Here is a 15,821-nt window from a genome sequence, read left to right as displayed (position 1 = left end):
CAAAGCATTCAGGCACCAACTTACACACAACACGTTTCAACCTGAAAACATCTTCAGGCAGTGTGAAAATGATCATATTTGGGCCCTGATATGATTATGTTTCTTTATCCCTTATTTCTAAGCCTCATTTGACAAATTTATAGCATGGACATGTAGTAGTGTAAGGGAAAAGTATTGCTGTTATTGCATATTAACTCAGTCCCCACCCCCTTACAACTAGTTGCAGCCCATTGTGTCTTGTGTGTTTCGTGTTTCAGAAGATGTGCTGGTGGAGGAAAGCCAAAACCATTCTGTCTCTCTGCCCAGCTTGATGACCCCAACCTCAGCCGCTGGCATGTCCTTGAGCATGGAGATGCCCAGGAAGCGCAAGGGCAGCATGGACAACCAGTAAGTGTGGGTGTGTTTGTATACATGTAAATGCAGTGTTTCCTCCGTAATTTTATGCAGCTGTGGTGCTTGGGGGGATAATTCTAGTTTTGTTCCATTTCTGTCGCTGCGTTTCAAGTTCAGGGTATAGTGCAATAAATCTTTTTGCATCATAATAAAATGCATTTGGACTACACTTTGTTTAGTTTTAGATGTCAGTAAGGCTACATTTTAGTTTCCAATTTTCTCTAGCAGTGGTAATTTCCTTGCTGTGGTGGCGCACCACTAGTAAATGAATACAGAGGAAACACTGAAATGTGTGTAGTTGGCTTATAGGAAATTGATTTAATAAATGAAGAGCCTTGACTTCATGTTGGCTGCTATTGATAGCCTTGCACTTTGTTCCCAGGGAAACAAAATTGGCTTCCATTCTCGATGCGGATATGGAAGATGACCAAGACAGGTACCATGCTAGTCAGAGCAGACTCATTTATTGTGTACTGTTCTGCATTTGCATAATGTTGTTATAAACACTTGTACATTTTAAATGCTAGTCTGTGTCTGTCCTACAGGTCAGAAGGAGAGGACCAACATGTCAAAATTAAGTGCTTCAGGTATATTTGCCTGTTTTAAACACCCCACCACCACATGTACAAGTTATTCCTACATTCCTGCAGTATTACTGTCATACTTAAAATGTCCATCATTTAGGCTCTCAGAAATTTAGTGTATGCTACACTTTTGTATAAATGTAGACTGTCTATAAGCAGTCAATTTATTCCTATGTGTGTGGATCTTCTCTCCTATTTCTTACTTCATCTCTCTGAAGGGAGCCCCACAGCCAAATTGAGAAGAGGCGACGAGACAAAATGAACAATCTGATTGACGAGCTGTCGGCCATGATTCCTACTTGTAACCCCATGTCCCGTAAGCTGGACAAACTCACCGTGCTTAGAATGGCTGTGCAGCACCTCAAATCTCTCAAAGGTACCGAGCCAATCGATGGGCAGTGGTATTAAAACAAATCTACCTTCACCTTGTTTACTGATACATTAATTCAGAGCAGTTAATTAAATTCTTCATACACTATAGCAATATCAAGTTGGACTCAGCACTGTAGCACACAAGAGAATCTAAATGTATTTTGTGTCCGTTCCCCAGGTTCAAATAGCTCTTTTTCTGAAGCCAAGTGCAAGCCTTCATTCCTTCCCGATGAGGAGCTCAAACACCTTGTCATAAAGGTAAACATCCCATGGACAAAGACAGCTGTGCCCACAAGTCCAGAATTCATTTTTTCAGTCAAATGCCAATTCATTAATTAGCCGCTGACCAGGCCATATAATGCCTCAGTCAGTGAGCATGCCCATGCTTCACGGCAGGTTCTGTTCCTCAGAAACTACATGCTGTATATAATGAGCACCAAAACTTTCTGAACAGCAGTACATTTTTTTTTTGTTTTCGTTTTGTTTTTCTCTATTTAAAATCATTTCAACATCAAAACTCTTAAAGGAATAGTTCACCCAAAAATGAAAATTCTGTCATCTACACCCTCATGCCAAATGAAACACAGGTGAAATTTGTTAGTCCATATAACACACAGGGAGGTTGCCAGCACAACTTCGTAGCAGCCTTCTCCAAAACAACTGTCAATGGGGACCAGTTCTTTAGAGTTCCAAATCAAAAACAGCCAAACAATCACACTATGACTAGAAAGACCTATACACCATTATTTGTTGCAAATCAATCAGCTGTAGTTAAGAATGGCACTAAATTATGGTGTAAATATACTGTAGGTCTTTTTGGAACTCTGAAGAGCTGGTCCCCACTGATTTCAGTTGTTTTGGAGAAGGCTGCTATGGAGTTGTGCTGGCAACCTCCCTGTGTGTTATATGGACAAACTTCACCTGTGTTTCAACTGGCATGAGGGTGAGTAGATGATGACAGAATTTTCATTTTTGGGTGAGCTATTCCTTTAACATGCACAGAGTTGTAAATGCAGTCTCTTCTAAAATACTCACTCATAATGTGAAATACATGGTTAGTATTACAAAGTAAAGCAGTGTTGGGTATGAAACCAGCTGCTACTGAGAAGCCTCAAGATACTCAAGCTTCAGTGCAACTCATCTCATCTAGCTGAATCACTGGCCAGGCTGCTCTCCTTACAACTAGTGTCAAAAGCAGAATGTGCTATAATGCACTGTGAATTTTCATGGTAATCTATTGAAATGCTTCCATTTAATTTTAAGAAAATGCGCTATTCTTCTATATTCCTCTTTTACTTTTGTCTTGACCATGTCATGATATGCCTCCTCCCTCGTTTCTCTGTTGTGCAGGCTGCAGATGGCTTCCTGTTTGTAGTGGGCTGTGATCGTGGAAAAATAGTTTTTGTCTCAGAGTCCGTCACGAAGATGTTAAACTATAGTCGGGTAACACTTCTATGTTTGTTACTATTTCTTTGGGGTGCAACATCTTTTTCATATGAAGCCCTGGACACACCAGACACATTGTGGCCGTCCTTTTGGCACCCGTGTTAATGGACTAGAGAGAGAACACACTAGTCATGGTGTGATGCGCGGACCTGTATCACTACAGAAGTTGATTAATAGTCGTGGGATGATGAACGTCGTATCTACTTTTTAAATATCACATGCCAAATGATTGGGTCTGTTATTTAATTATCACTAAAATAAATAAGAATAGATGTTAAGTACATATTGTATTTAGGCTACTATTTCAATAGATGGATAGATAGATGGATGGATCAAATTTATTATAGATATAGGCAGGGCTCTAAACTGTGACCACTGTTTTGAAAGGAGATTGGGATATATTTCATTGGAAAAGTTAATTTTGAGCCCTGATGAGTCCTACAGGCTTGTTCAAAGATAATCACAACACTGGCTAAAAAAAAAAACCCTAAACAAATACACGTGACTGCTTTGATGCATGAGAGTCTATGATGAAAGAAGAAGATATAGTTGATTTAAGTATATATACAATTAATCACCAAAGTGGAAAAAGTAGGATGCTACTGGCTGGGGTGCCGGAGCACAATACAATGTAGGTGTATCCTATTTTCAATTATTGGGATAATGGGATATTTCACCTGCATGTAGTACATTTTCCTCAGGGAAAGCTGCAGGACCGAATGTAGAAATATGCTCCCCGTGTGTTTTCCCCGCTGCGACTCGCGTGCGTACGCTCCATGCCTGGTGTGTTCGGGGCTGATAATCAATGCAGTATTACATTTGTCAGCAGGAATTGCTTCAGGCCCAGAATGATGTTGACTTTTTCTTATCAATAAAGGGACTTTATTTGTTTGGAAGTGTTTGATGAGTTGTTTGTTCTTCCTACAGGCGGAGCTGATTGGACAGAGTCTGTTTGATTACATACACCCTAAGGACATGGGGAAAGTGAAGGAGCAGCTTTCAGCTTCTGAATTATACCCTCGTGAACGGCTAATAGATGCTAAAAGTAAAGCATTCATTTTCATTGTGTGCTTTTGTGTGTGAGAGTGCACGTTTAACACTCTTGTCTTCTCCCCAGCCGGTCTGCAGGTCCAGGCTGACCTCCCAGTCGGCGCAGCACGGCTGTGTTCAGGTGCACGCCGCTCTTTTTTCTGCCGCATGAAGTACAACAAGATTTCTGTCAAAGTGGAAGAGAAGGAATTCCAGGCCAGCACCTCCAAAAAGAAAGGTAGGAAAGGAAATTACCCAGTGGTTTAATTAGAAGATCATGATTTTATTTTTTGTTCTGCAGTTGCATATGTAAGTATATATTATATATGTGTGTTTTGGTGCCTTTCTGTGTCTACAGAGTCCCAGAAGTACTGCACAGTCCACTGTACAGGCTACATGCGCAGCTGGCCTACCAGTCAACTGGGGGCAGAGGGGGAGGCCGAAACAGACAAAGACAGCTCCCACTTCAGCTGCCTGGTGGCGGTGGGGCGCGTCCACTCCCACGCATCTCCCCAGGTTAATGGAGAGATCCGGGTTAAACCCACAGAGTTCATCACACGCTACGCCATGGATGGCAAATTCACCTTTGTCGATCAAAGGTAACAATCCCCTTCAAGTTGGGGGTGGGTGGGGGTTGTAGTTTGTGGTCATTATCAAAAGCAAGGCAGTTTATTCAGTTCTTCAGTAGTCGAAGTCAGTATGGCTCTATCCCTCTCAGGCAGCAGGCAAACCTGTTGCAGAGTATTAGGAAGACCCACAGGCAGTGCACAGCTTTGTTGCTTTGGTATAAATAATGAGAATGCTAATGGCTTGTCATCTTGTTTATGCTTGATTCCCCCTTTTAAATCCTTCAGTACTTCTTAAGAGATGCAGGATTTTGGAAACGTTTGGAAGACAATCTGGCATAACATTTGTGAAATTGATAATGGTACTGAAACGAGATCATATTATCTGGAGTCTATTAAGTTGATTGGTGAGAGCGTGACATTCCAAATATGTTGTCTAAAAAATTATCTTAAAAAACGTGTACAACTCATGAATATTAGTTTTAGTAAATAGCATGCAAGCAAAAATGAGTAATGGTGCTCATGAATAATCAGCTTGTATGTGTTTTGGTGTACTCTCACTGCATAATAAGAGTCTCCTTGTAGGTCTATTCTATACAGGAAGTGAAATGAGTCACAAATGTCCCTTCTCGTTTTGTTTATCGAGACATTTCAAATATTTTCCTTTTTGCTTGCATCACTCTCGTCACCTTTCCCAGTGATGAGATCTCACCATTTGAATTGCAAATTTATAGCATATAAAATAACAACTACTTGCAATTCATCATTTATAACAAAATGATTTATAATAACATAAACACTCACTCTACTCTTTTAACACTGACCCTCTCCTTTCTTCCACAGAGCGACAACCATTCTCGGTTATCTACCCCAGGAATTGCTTGGGACATCATGCTATGAGTACTTCCATCAAGACGACTTACCGCATTTAGCTGATAGACATCGGAAAGGTGAGTTAGATTATTCAGTGACTTCACATCCATTTGTCTTTCATCTAATCTTCTATGGCCCATTATTAGTGGTTTTTTTTTCATGTCTCCCTAGATGATATGTAATCATGTAGGCGTAAATTCTTATTTACAGTTGCGGTGGTGACCTACAAGTAAATCACTGACCGCAATTTGAAAAACTTTGTCCATGTTGATATGGGTCACCGTTTTGCTTTGTCCAGCTTCCACATGCTGTATTTTTGTCTCCAAAAATCCTGATGGTTTTCCCAAATTTTATTTCCTCTACTGATCCTCTGCTGACGATGTTTTATACCCTAAGCAGATGACAATGATACCCTTGCTATAACCATTCCCCAGATAGAATGCTCTATAGCAGTGTATGAAAGTCCTCTTTTCCACTGTTCAATCCTATAACTTGGACTCTCCCCTTTTTTCACAGTGCTGCGGAGTAAAGAGAAAATAGAGACAAATTGCTATAAGTTCAAAACGAAGTATGGCTCTTTTGTCACTCTACAAAGTCAGTGGTTTAGTTTTGTAAATCCCTGGACCAAAGAAGTAGAATACATAGTGTCAACTAATACAGTCATATCGTGAGTATAAGCTTCATGAGTCATTCCCTGATGTTTACAGAGCCTTTGTGCATGACATTAACAGTATCTTTGTACCCAAGCTAACTCTGATGCTGCTGAGATTAATATGTATTAATCAGCTCATCACAATCTGTTCTCCCATCCCATGACAAGGTATGACCACAGTCGAACAAGTCGGTCGGGAAACAAGTCTGAACAGTCAAGCAATCCCAAGACTTCTGAGGGTCGGTTGAAATGGAATATTAAAAAAGCTATGAAAGATGCTACCTCAGTTATATCTCTGACGTTTCTTTTTCTTACAAATGCTGATTTTATAGTAATGTAGTAATGTCTGTCCCTGTTTTTGTCTTTCTTTTAGAAGATGGCAAGAAGTCCCTTCCAATTATCCCAGGAATCTCCAGCACGCCTGGTACCATGATTTATGCTGGAAGCATAGGGACCCAGATTGCCAACGAGCTGCTGGATTATAACAGGTGTGCCGTCGCAATAATAGAGCATGTCCTTTTTTCTGTTTGTATCGGTGTTAGAGATAAGGGAGAGAGGGAGTCAGACAAGGAGCATGTCCTTTTTGCTGTTTGTTGTCCATCTACATTGAACAACAGTGGACTATGGAGAAATGGCAAAATGCCCTCAAATACTATCAACAACTTTTTGTTACAACTACAGTTATTTTTTTATTTTTTTTATTTTTTTTACAATCCATTGGTTTGTATTTCTGTTCTAATGTACAGTATATCTTAGTCAAAGTTGCTGAATGTTTCTAATTGGCATTATAGTTTCCCACAGTATTTGTGGATGGGACCAATATCATCAATAACATCAGTTTGGTCTGTGTTTCTGCTTCAGGATGAACTCATCACCTTCCAGTGGCAATGTCAGCCCGTTCAGTCTACTGCAGGATAAGTCTCCGCAAACTCACAGTCAAGCCAGCAGCAATGTAAGTCTTCTGTTTATGCATTTGTTCCATGGGCACGTCTGCCGCTCTCTGTCTCGGTCATTAATTTGCTCCTCTTTTGGTCTCTAGGTGCCAAATGGAGAGTCAATAGATATGGAGATTCCAGGAAAGTCCAGCTCAGAAGATGATCCCCAGGGAGCTCCGTTCTCAGGAGGAGAAACACTCATGGGTACTCTCTCTGATCCTGCTAATGAGCTTATTGTAAAATGGGGCCTCAGTAGGACAGTAGAACATGAAAGAACTGACCTTCCTGCAACTGTGTGAATGCGATTCTTTTTTGTAAAACACATGAAACGATGTTAGCGGTGGTGTATTCCTTCTTGAACACTCCCAATTTTATCTACATTGTGTGTGGTTCTGGATTTTAATGCTCAACTGTTCACAATCACCCTTTCTTTGTTTTTCTGCATTCCTTCCTCCTCCTTCCTCGCCCCTTCTCTCCTCAGGGGAGAATTCCCAGCTGGATTTGGACAGCGTGGTGGGACCTGGCCTCGGTAGCCTGAGCAACGACGAAGCAGCCATGGCGGTGATCATGAGCCTGCTTGAGACGGACACAAACCTGGGCGAGGCTGTGGACTTTGAGGAGATGCACTGGTCTTTATAGGACCCTGTCTTACAGCGTGGCTCTGTGGCAAACACTTGGGCTATGAGCATGAGTGCTTGAGATGCAGCATTGGTTTTTTTAAGACAGTTTTTTTTTTATTTATTAGTTACCTTTTTCACATAAGCTGTGTAATCTTCAGGTGGCTGCTCTAACAGGTAGCGGGCTCCATGACAATAAGGGACACCTGCTCTCCCACTTCCAGTCGGAGGTTGTGTCTCTAAAGCCTTACAGCGGTCTGCCCGTCCTGAAACGCTGTTCCTCACTGCTTTCCTCACATCTACTGTCATCCTCTGTTTCTGTGAAGAGGCCTCAGAGGGTTGCACCTGAATGTGTGCGGCCTTTTGTTTTTTCTTTTTTTTTTGCCCGGTCATGACTTGCCCCTGCCAAACATTAGAACCCAACAAATGACTGTACAACGGCTCGGGATTCCTCTTTATATTTCCTTCCTCCATCTACACTTGAACAAAGGATGGGAGTGATGATGCAAAAAAAAATTGCACTGAATCAGTTCATGTTTTTTTTAAAAGGTTGTAATTTGATTAGGTATGTTTTAATTAATTAAAATGTGAGGAAGACACCCAAGACATGAGACTGACAGCCTGGCCCGTCTCTGTGACCCCTCAGGATCAAGACTGTAGGTAGCCAGTATAACGCAACAGACCACACTTCCATAACCTCTAACTTTGAGAGTCACCTAATGGCGTGCCCCTCGGAGATTTTCTCTAACTTCTGTCAGTATCTGAACATTTTCCACAGAAACAGTCCAACAGCGACCTCTCTGGTACACAGAACTTGAACGTACTGTATGCGAGTATTCGGTATGGTTCCAAACACCATGTCTTCAGGCCATGTCGGTCTTAAAGGGATAGTTCACAGAGGTTGAATATTTTCATTTTTCGGGATGCACAGTTCCATAGAAATTTAGTAGCTGTCAACCTCCAACATTAGCTGCCCTGGGTTTTCCTCCCTAGCTCTAAACATTCAGTACACAGCAGGAAATATCTGGCACAGATTTCCCTTGTCTGTAAATGTGTTGGAAGTATGCTTCTTCAGTAAGGTATTTTGAAAATGAAACTAGTAGTGTTAATGACGAGTCCTGAAAGCAGACAGTTGTGGTTGACTGTTCATGAAATACTATGGATATGAGCACTAAAAATTGTAAATATTCAACCAAAGTGAAATAGCACTTTAAATGCTGAAATGGAGGTTTGGTAGCAATGGCTGAACGGTGAACCCATTTCACATCTGTGATAATACTTTATATCAGTAGATTATTTTTAGGTTGATCTCTGAATCTGAGAACGGTGGAGGTGATTACTCAGGGAGTGATAGAAACAGAACCGCCCCTCATTAGTATCCATTGGCGCAGTTCTTACCAATTGTAGCATGTAGTATTTCGTCCTCCAGTTTAAGCTTTTGCATATTTCCGTACATACTGTACATTGGTATGTGGCATAATGGGACTGGTATTGTTGGAGTAAATTGTTCGTCTGTGTTTTTACACTTGTTTGTCAGCTTTATAATCTCTTGCAGGTAAACCATAGCTTTAGTTTTCGTTTGATGTCAGTCTTTTTCCATGTTCTGTTATGCACTGACAGTCTTTCAGAAGTTCATGTGCTTGTCAGAAGTACCCTGGATTGTCATGCATAAATTGTTTAAGGGATTAAGCTATGCAGAGCTAACATTCCAGAAATACTAAACTTTAAGAGATGTTCCTTTTTCTGTCAACGTGTTTGTCACTCCCATACCATGCATGACTCAAGAAACTTGCTCCAGAAGGTATTTAGTAGTGGACATATTGCCAACTCCCTACATGATGCAGAGAGTTGTGACATGAAGCAATTGGTCAGAATGTGAATGAGCCATTGAGCTGTGGATCCCATAGTCAGTTTACCTCATTTAGACTTATCTTTTGCCCATGCTTACAATTGCACAGCTTAGATTTTACAAGCTACAAATTAATAGCCATTATATGTTGACCTGTGACTTGTTGGTTTGCATGGGATGCTTTGGATCCTGAGGACTGCTCTGCTGCAGAGCCGTGCAGCCTGTCAGTGAAGGGCTACTGATGCACTGCTTAGAATCATGTGACAGCCAGATGGCCTTATGGGTTGATGTATGGTAAAAGTCCGAATTACCAAAGTTGTAAAATGTCAGATTATTGTCATACAGTGAGCTTCAGCAATTTTGGCAGTGGCAAATTTATGTGTTTTTCAGATCCTTGCTGATGCCAAATACTGCAGTAATAAAGTTTATACACGTCGCTTCAGTTTGAGGGTATCATCTGTACTGGATGAAGAGTTTAAAAGAAGTCAGCGCTTTTGTACACTTTCTTTGTTTCCAGGTGTGAAAAGTGTTCAAATTCTGAACATGTAGTGAATTCTCAAGGTCTCCAACTTGTAAGAGTTTAATAAAAAAAAATTGGAAGAAACATCCAGTCCACATTTTTCGGCACAATGATTTGGGCCCGTTTTGATACCTTGCAGACCGTCGTGTACGTCACACGTATTGAATCACATTTTATTTACCCGAATTAAGAGTCTAGTTCACTGCTGAATAGGGATGCAGTGCAGTGGAAAGCAAAGCAATTGTAGTATTGTCTGAAAATAACATCTTTGCAAAGTCTTTGCCAATCTGTCCAGATACTTTTGCCTCCATGAAATGGGGGCACTATGTATAATAACGGTTGTCATTGTTTAAAAATGCATCATTACATACAGATACCCTCAAATTGAAACTGCCTGTACCGTATCCTCACTCCTGATTGGACACCCAACACAATAAGGATCCAAAGCCAAAACATCAGAGGTTGTGTTACTGCCCAGATATGTATGGAGCTCACTGTGTAGCTTGTATGCCATGCCACCCTTCATGTTGGTATCTTGGGCCACTACTTACAGTCGTCTCTCAAGGCCTGTCGAGGTTTTTCCAACAAGGACTCTGTTTCAAGGATGGGAAAAGTTGTGCTGTGAATCATGAAGAACACTGTCCTTTAGTCTCTTGAATAATGAGGACCCACTGGATGGAGGAGCCAGACTCACACGGACCCTACTGCCTGTGTCTGAAGTGCCTTTGGACATTTCTGCACGGACAAACAACGCGCTCTACCTGTGTGCTTTCGGAGACACAGCCGCCCCGCCTCCCACCCGGCCTCTCAGCAGATTTGATCGAGCGGAGGGGCGGGGGTTTTTCTGCAATTATTAAACGCATTGTTGGATCAACCCGAGGCTTAAAGCGATGCTAAATGTCAAATCCACACATCATGAGCTAATTAGAAGCCTGTTGACAGATGAAATAGACAAAGGAGCCTTAAGTGGAGACTTCAGTGCTCACTACCAGCAGAGCTAGTTATGGAGTAATGTGCCATAGACGCAGGCTGGTCCTTTTAAAGGCAAAAGTCCATTTTAGTTGTGTGCTGTTAATTGTTTTTTTGTTTGTTTTTTGTTTTATTTCCTAAATCACTGCACTGTACTTGTGAATTCCCCAGAGTTGTGAGCCTGCTAAGAGACTGCTCACAACTTATTCTGTGGCTTTGAGTGATTGAACTTTGCTTAGAGTCACATCCTTTGCTTCTGTCCCAATTTAAACATAGAACACTAGAGCTAGAGTAGATTTTGTAAGCTAGGGAATATTCTGTTTTGTTTTCATGCCCTGCTTTATTACATTGCATGCATCTTTTGTATCATTTAGTGTTTGTTCGTTTTGATACCTTTTTGCATCGTTGGACTTGAGGTGTTTGTTTGCCTTATGAGACCGGCTGGTGTTTGTGTGTTAATGAGTAACCCTGCTCATAGCCAACTATCACTACACACAAGGAAGGTCCTTACCATTGGGCTCATATTGGGCAGTTGGGAGCTTGTAATTGATAGACATGTTGTCTACAGCCTCCATTGTACCACTTTCTGCCACTTCAGTTCATCCTTGTTTGTTTTTTGGGCTCAGAATGAAGCCCTTATTTGTCTGGCATTATTGCTGCTACTATCAACAAGTCTGGGTCATGGCAAAGAATCTGTCTTTCCAGGCTGTCATGTAAAAAAGGTTCTTAATAAACATTAGTTTACTGAACTCCCAACAGGAATTTTGAGCGTACTTGCAAACATGACAGGCACAGTTAGAGGGATCTGAAATATATTGGGAACATTGTGAGAACAGCCGAATGTTCCTGCTGAACTTAAAATGTCAGTGGAGCTGAACTTTAAAAGCTGAACTTTAAAATGCAGTATGCAGTATGCTCAAGCTGAACTTCTCTCTTAATTAAGCTGACTGAATTTCCATCCTTGCTCTTTTTCAATCCATGGTCTTGTGTCTTCGATCAAGCAGATTTAGAAGCGGCAGCCTGCTTTTTGAGTAATTACATTTGCATTCAACTGCACCCACTCACACCCCTCCTCTTTGCTCCCCACGAGGAGATTAGGTTTGACTAATTTGTCAAATGTGATAAGGCATTGGTTAGTGCAATTAAGAAAGCGTAGCATAAGCTGGGATTTGTTGTGTATATAAAGTCAGCGGTGATTGCAGAGGCTTTATCGTTCACAGAATGGGACAAGCTGCCACCCTGCCTTGTAGGAGAGGGGAGTCCTATGTCACAGAACTTTACGAATGGTTTAGGTAAGATTTTCCTTTGACTTGACATTTGAAATGTAATCAGAGGAGATACTATCTAATTGATTTCCTGCCACAGATTGCCCTATTTGTATTCAGGTGAGAGAAGAGGGGGAGATGCATTCCCTTTTAGGCTTGATAATGCTCAGGAGAATGGGGCCCATTTAACAGTGATTTGAGCTTTGAAAAGGTTCAACATCCGTGAACGGGACAAAGACATGCGAGTTCCCTTAACACACTTAGCCATGTGTGAGGCTTAAACAACACATTTTTGGAGATGCAAAGGAGGCAACTCACAAGAGATTTACAACTAGGACTTGAGCTGCCATTGTTCTTTTATGAGATATAAATATTTAAATTGGGAAATTTCAAAAACATTTACAAAACCATTTCCTTGGTCCGTTTGACACAGGACTTTAATATAGGCCATGAGATCAGGATAGTTTTTGTTCTGTCTCCACTACATGGCCAAAATTATTACCCCAAATTTTAATAATTTGCCCCAAACAATATCCTTATGACTCATATTGCCTCTTAACTCAGAAATGGTTTGCTGTCTGAGCACTAGTTTCAATTTGAGGAAAAGTGTATTCAGGCCTACTCTAAATCCACAATTAAACGCCGCTGATAAGCTTCACTTTGCCGTGCTGTAGTTAAGTGGCTAGTGGTTATTTGGCCTAATTATCTTGGCACTGGTGTAGCTTGCAAGCATGTAATCTCTACAGGTCAGGGAAGGCCTGACCTCAATTCCCTTCAGGTTAAGGGACATTTTTTCACCTGCTACAAATTTTTACCTTTCATTCAAAGGGCCTATTGTGTGTTTTTAAACCATTGAAATTAGATTTTTCTTGACAAAACTCACTTCTAGGATTCTCTGTTTGAGTTGTTTAACCCTCTGTCATCTTTTTTGTGATAGAAAATTTATCAATGAATGTCCAAGTGGACTGATCACACTACATGAGTTTCGAAGGCATTTCTGCGATGGGACAGTGGGCAACGAGTCAGCCGAGTACGCAGAACAGATATTCCGCACATTGGACAATAATGGGGTAGGCAAAGTGTATGGCCAAGTATATACTGTGGGTATATTTGATTAGCTTGGACACACTTCTTTTCTCACAGCACCATACCTAAAACCGATTAAGATTATTACAATAAAGGCCATTCTATCTTAACAATGCATCTAACAAAAGTATACATTAAAAACAAATTCCTACAAACAAAGCTGTGCATGGTGCTCTGCTCCAGGACGGGGTGGTTGACTTCAGGGAGTACGTCATGGCCATCAGCATGCTCATTGAGGGTTCATCTGAGGAGAAGCTGCGCTGGTCCTTCAAGCTCTACGACAAAGACAGAGATGGAGCCATCACACAGGAGGAGATGCTGGACATCATGCAGGTGAGTGCGTCCTTGTGCTGTGTGTTTACCGTACACACTGTCCAAAACTTCTGAAGCTGAGTCTGATCGGGACCCAAACCTCTAAACCATTTTAAAGCCCTGAAGAAGACCTACAGTGGTCGAAACATGTTGGCTTTTTTAATGATTTAGCCACTACAATAAAGGCTTTTTAAGAATTTTTATATTGATTATATATTTGGAGTGCCTGGATTGTCCTTCAGTTTGTAGCACACTTTTTTCCCCCGTTTCCAAGAGCACCCGATACATTTTTGGTCCCAGCTTGACAATATAGAGCAACCAGTCATTTCCTTTTTTCCATTTCAGAGGAGTGTTAGACAGTTAGCCCTTGAGAATATTGATTATTAGATAAACACTGAATCAGCACAGCTATTCTGACAGCACAAGCCCATTCATCTAGCTGCAAGCACAACTGTACAACTTGCTCATGACATGGTACCATAGATGTTGCATTTTTCAGTTCAACTAGTGTTTTGTTTTTTGTTCCCCCTCAGGCTGTTTATAAGATGAGTGTGGCAGCTGGTTTAACCAAACTCAGCCCGCTCACAGCTGAAGAATGTACCAACAGGATATTTATGAGGTTGGACAAAGACAATAATGGTGAGGAAGCATTACAGTGCGATGATCCGTCCTTACTGTATGAAATCATGGTGTTGTGTTTACAAACAATCTGTCATTCCATCTACAGGGTTTGACACAAACTCACTCATCATGGAACTAGATGTATGAAGATGTCAGCCTCTTGGTTTTAAGTCATAGGGCGCTTAAGTGTGTTGACACATTTTTGCCAAATAAAGGGACTTGATATAGAGATCCTGACTCTATTTCCCTATCAGAAAAATAGGGATTTAAATGATTTCCCCTACTAGGATCTATGGTAAACACTGGGATGTTTTTGTCCTGTGTTCACACAGAAAAGTAAGGGTTTTCAAGACTTCTATGGTGAGGATAGTAGATCTATACAGAACTACTATCTTAAGTGTGTTTCTTAAAGTTGTTTCAGTGGTTATTGATAGCACAAATAAACCTTTTTTGTAGGACCACTGAGCATGGTGCTATAGAGAACCTTCCTAAAAGGATTCTATGGGTTCTGCTATGGTACAAGCCTAAAGAACCATTTTCTGTTACTAAATAGGACCCATTTTTGTTATGTGGAAAATCCATTTTCAGTCATGGCAAGAGTTTTTGAATTAGGCAGCCAGTATGTAGCTGAAGCACAAACTGCCAGAGGTACATCAGCAGATAAAACATAATATGTATGTCAAATACTAAAATGATTTTTACCCCACCAAGCCTACAAGGGACATAATCCTTGATAATGTGAAGGAAATATTCCATTCCTAAATCCTAAATCCTAAATATTTTTTTTTTTTTATGACAACAGTTTTGTGCCATTAAGTGCTCAATCATTAACATCCACTCTTGCCAGTTCAAACAGAGAAGAGGAAGCAAATGATATCAATACAGAAGAATATCTTCATGCACATATGCACTTTATTGCGGTCTACCACAGTGGTTCTCAACATGGGTTCCGGGGACCACCAGGGGTCCTTGAGGGGGTTCCAGGGGGTCCCAAGCAAATTGATGAATTATTAAACTTCACCGTTATTTAATTCAGAAGAAGTTAAGATAATTAGAGAATGTAGAAGAATGACTGTTTTGATCACAATTTCACTGATATCTCTCTACCTACAATACAGATAGTCATGGAATTCTGGACAAAATCATATCTAGCAATAAAATTGTTCTCAGATTTGGGTCCGAGAGACAAAATCTCATCAAATGTGTACTAAATTAGGGGTCCTTGAGAATGTTGAGAATCACTGGTCTACCGTTCTGATCTCTCTCTGTCCCTGTCTCGTCTCCAGCCATCATCAGCCTGGAGGAGTTCATAGAGGGAGCGCTGGATGATGATTGGATCAGGGAGATGCTGGAATGTGACCCAAGCACTGTGAAGGTGGAGAGGCCCCTAAAGAGGGACACTGCTTTATAGGGACCAATGGGTAAACTGAAGACATTGGGAGCAAGATAGATGGTAGATGTTTGGATTGAAACTTTCAGGAATCAATGAAAAATCACAGCTGTCAGCATGACAAATTATATCATGGTCTGCGGACACCCTAGAAAAAAGCAGAGATTACTTCATGAAGTCGGCGCAGTATGAAAAAGACTAACTTTTTTTTAAAACAGTGCTGCAGTTTGTATGAATGATTTGATTTGTTCTTCTGTTTTCTTTGCTGTATCATCTGTTGTAGTGTTGAACACTCCTTCTATTTGTCTGTGTCTGAATGCATATCCTCTCCTTAAAGAATAA

At 40.9% G+C, this 15,821-nt stretch overlaps 2 protein-coding genes across 4 annotated transcripts in view; both read left to right on the top strand.

Moving 5' to 3' along the window:
• The window catches only part of bmal2 (basic helix-loop-helix ARNT like 2), a 19,316-nt gene extending 7,755 nt beyond the window's left edge, over nt 1-11,561 (top strand). The window contains exons 2-18 of one of the 3 annotated variants that reach the window (XR_013504333.1): nt 258-387; nt 776-829; nt 939-980; nt 1,196-1,353; nt 1,528-1,607; nt 2,700-2,792; nt 3,723-3,840; nt 3,913-4,062; nt 4,183-4,423; nt 5,234-5,340; nt 5,780-5,930; nt 6,084-6,154; nt 6,289-6,403; nt 6,777-6,867; nt 6,955-7,054; nt 7,332-10,362; nt 10,412-11,561. Coding sequence is in view for 2 of the 3 variants with exons in the window: in XM_071910912.2 (XP_071767013.2) it covers nt 258-387; nt 776-829; nt 939-980; nt 1,196-1,353; nt 1,528-1,607; nt 2,700-2,792; nt 3,723-3,840; nt 3,913-4,062; nt 4,183-4,423; nt 5,234-5,340; nt 5,780-5,930; nt 6,084-6,154; nt 6,289-6,403; nt 6,777-6,867; nt 6,955-7,054; nt 7,332-7,489 (1,859 nt within the window). In the remaining variant the exon portion in view is untranslated. Of the gene's footprint in view, nt 1-257; nt 388-775; nt 830-938; nt 981-1,195; nt 1,354-1,527; nt 1,608-2,699; nt 2,793-3,722; nt 3,841-3,912; nt 4,063-4,182; nt 4,424-5,233; nt 5,341-5,779; nt 5,931-6,083; nt 6,155-6,288; nt 6,404-6,776; nt 6,868-6,954; nt 7,055-7,331 lie in introns of all 3 variants that reach the window. The other 2 variants (XM_071910990.2, XM_071910912.2) reach the window with 2 other exon arrangements.
• Nucleotides 11,562-11,702: 141 nt separating this feature from the next.
• On the top strand, nt 11,703-15,765 carry LOC139920952 (guanylyl cyclase inhibitory protein). The gene is made up of 5 exons (XM_071911100.2): nt 11,703-12,097; nt 13,008-13,140; nt 13,340-13,489; nt 14,002-14,107; nt 15,376-15,765. Exons 1-5 carry the CDS (start codon nt 12,027-12,029, stop codon nt 15,498-15,500), a joined length of 585 nt encoding a protein of 194 aa, XP_071767201.1. The 5' UTR covers nt 11,703-12,026; the 3' UTR covers nt 15,501-15,765.
• Nucleotides 15,766-15,821: the final 56 nt, after the last annotated feature.

Source organism: Centroberyx gerrardi, chromosome 4 (genome assembly GCF_048128805.1).
Source record: "Centroberyx gerrardi isolate f3 chromosome 4, fCenGer3.hap1.cur.20231027, whole genome shotgun sequence".
NCBI classification, from domain to species: domain Eukaryota; kingdom Metazoa; phylum Chordata; class Actinopteri; order Beryciformes; family Berycidae; genus Centroberyx; species Centroberyx gerrardi.
This window is presented reverse-complemented; position numbering and strand designations above follow the sequence as displayed.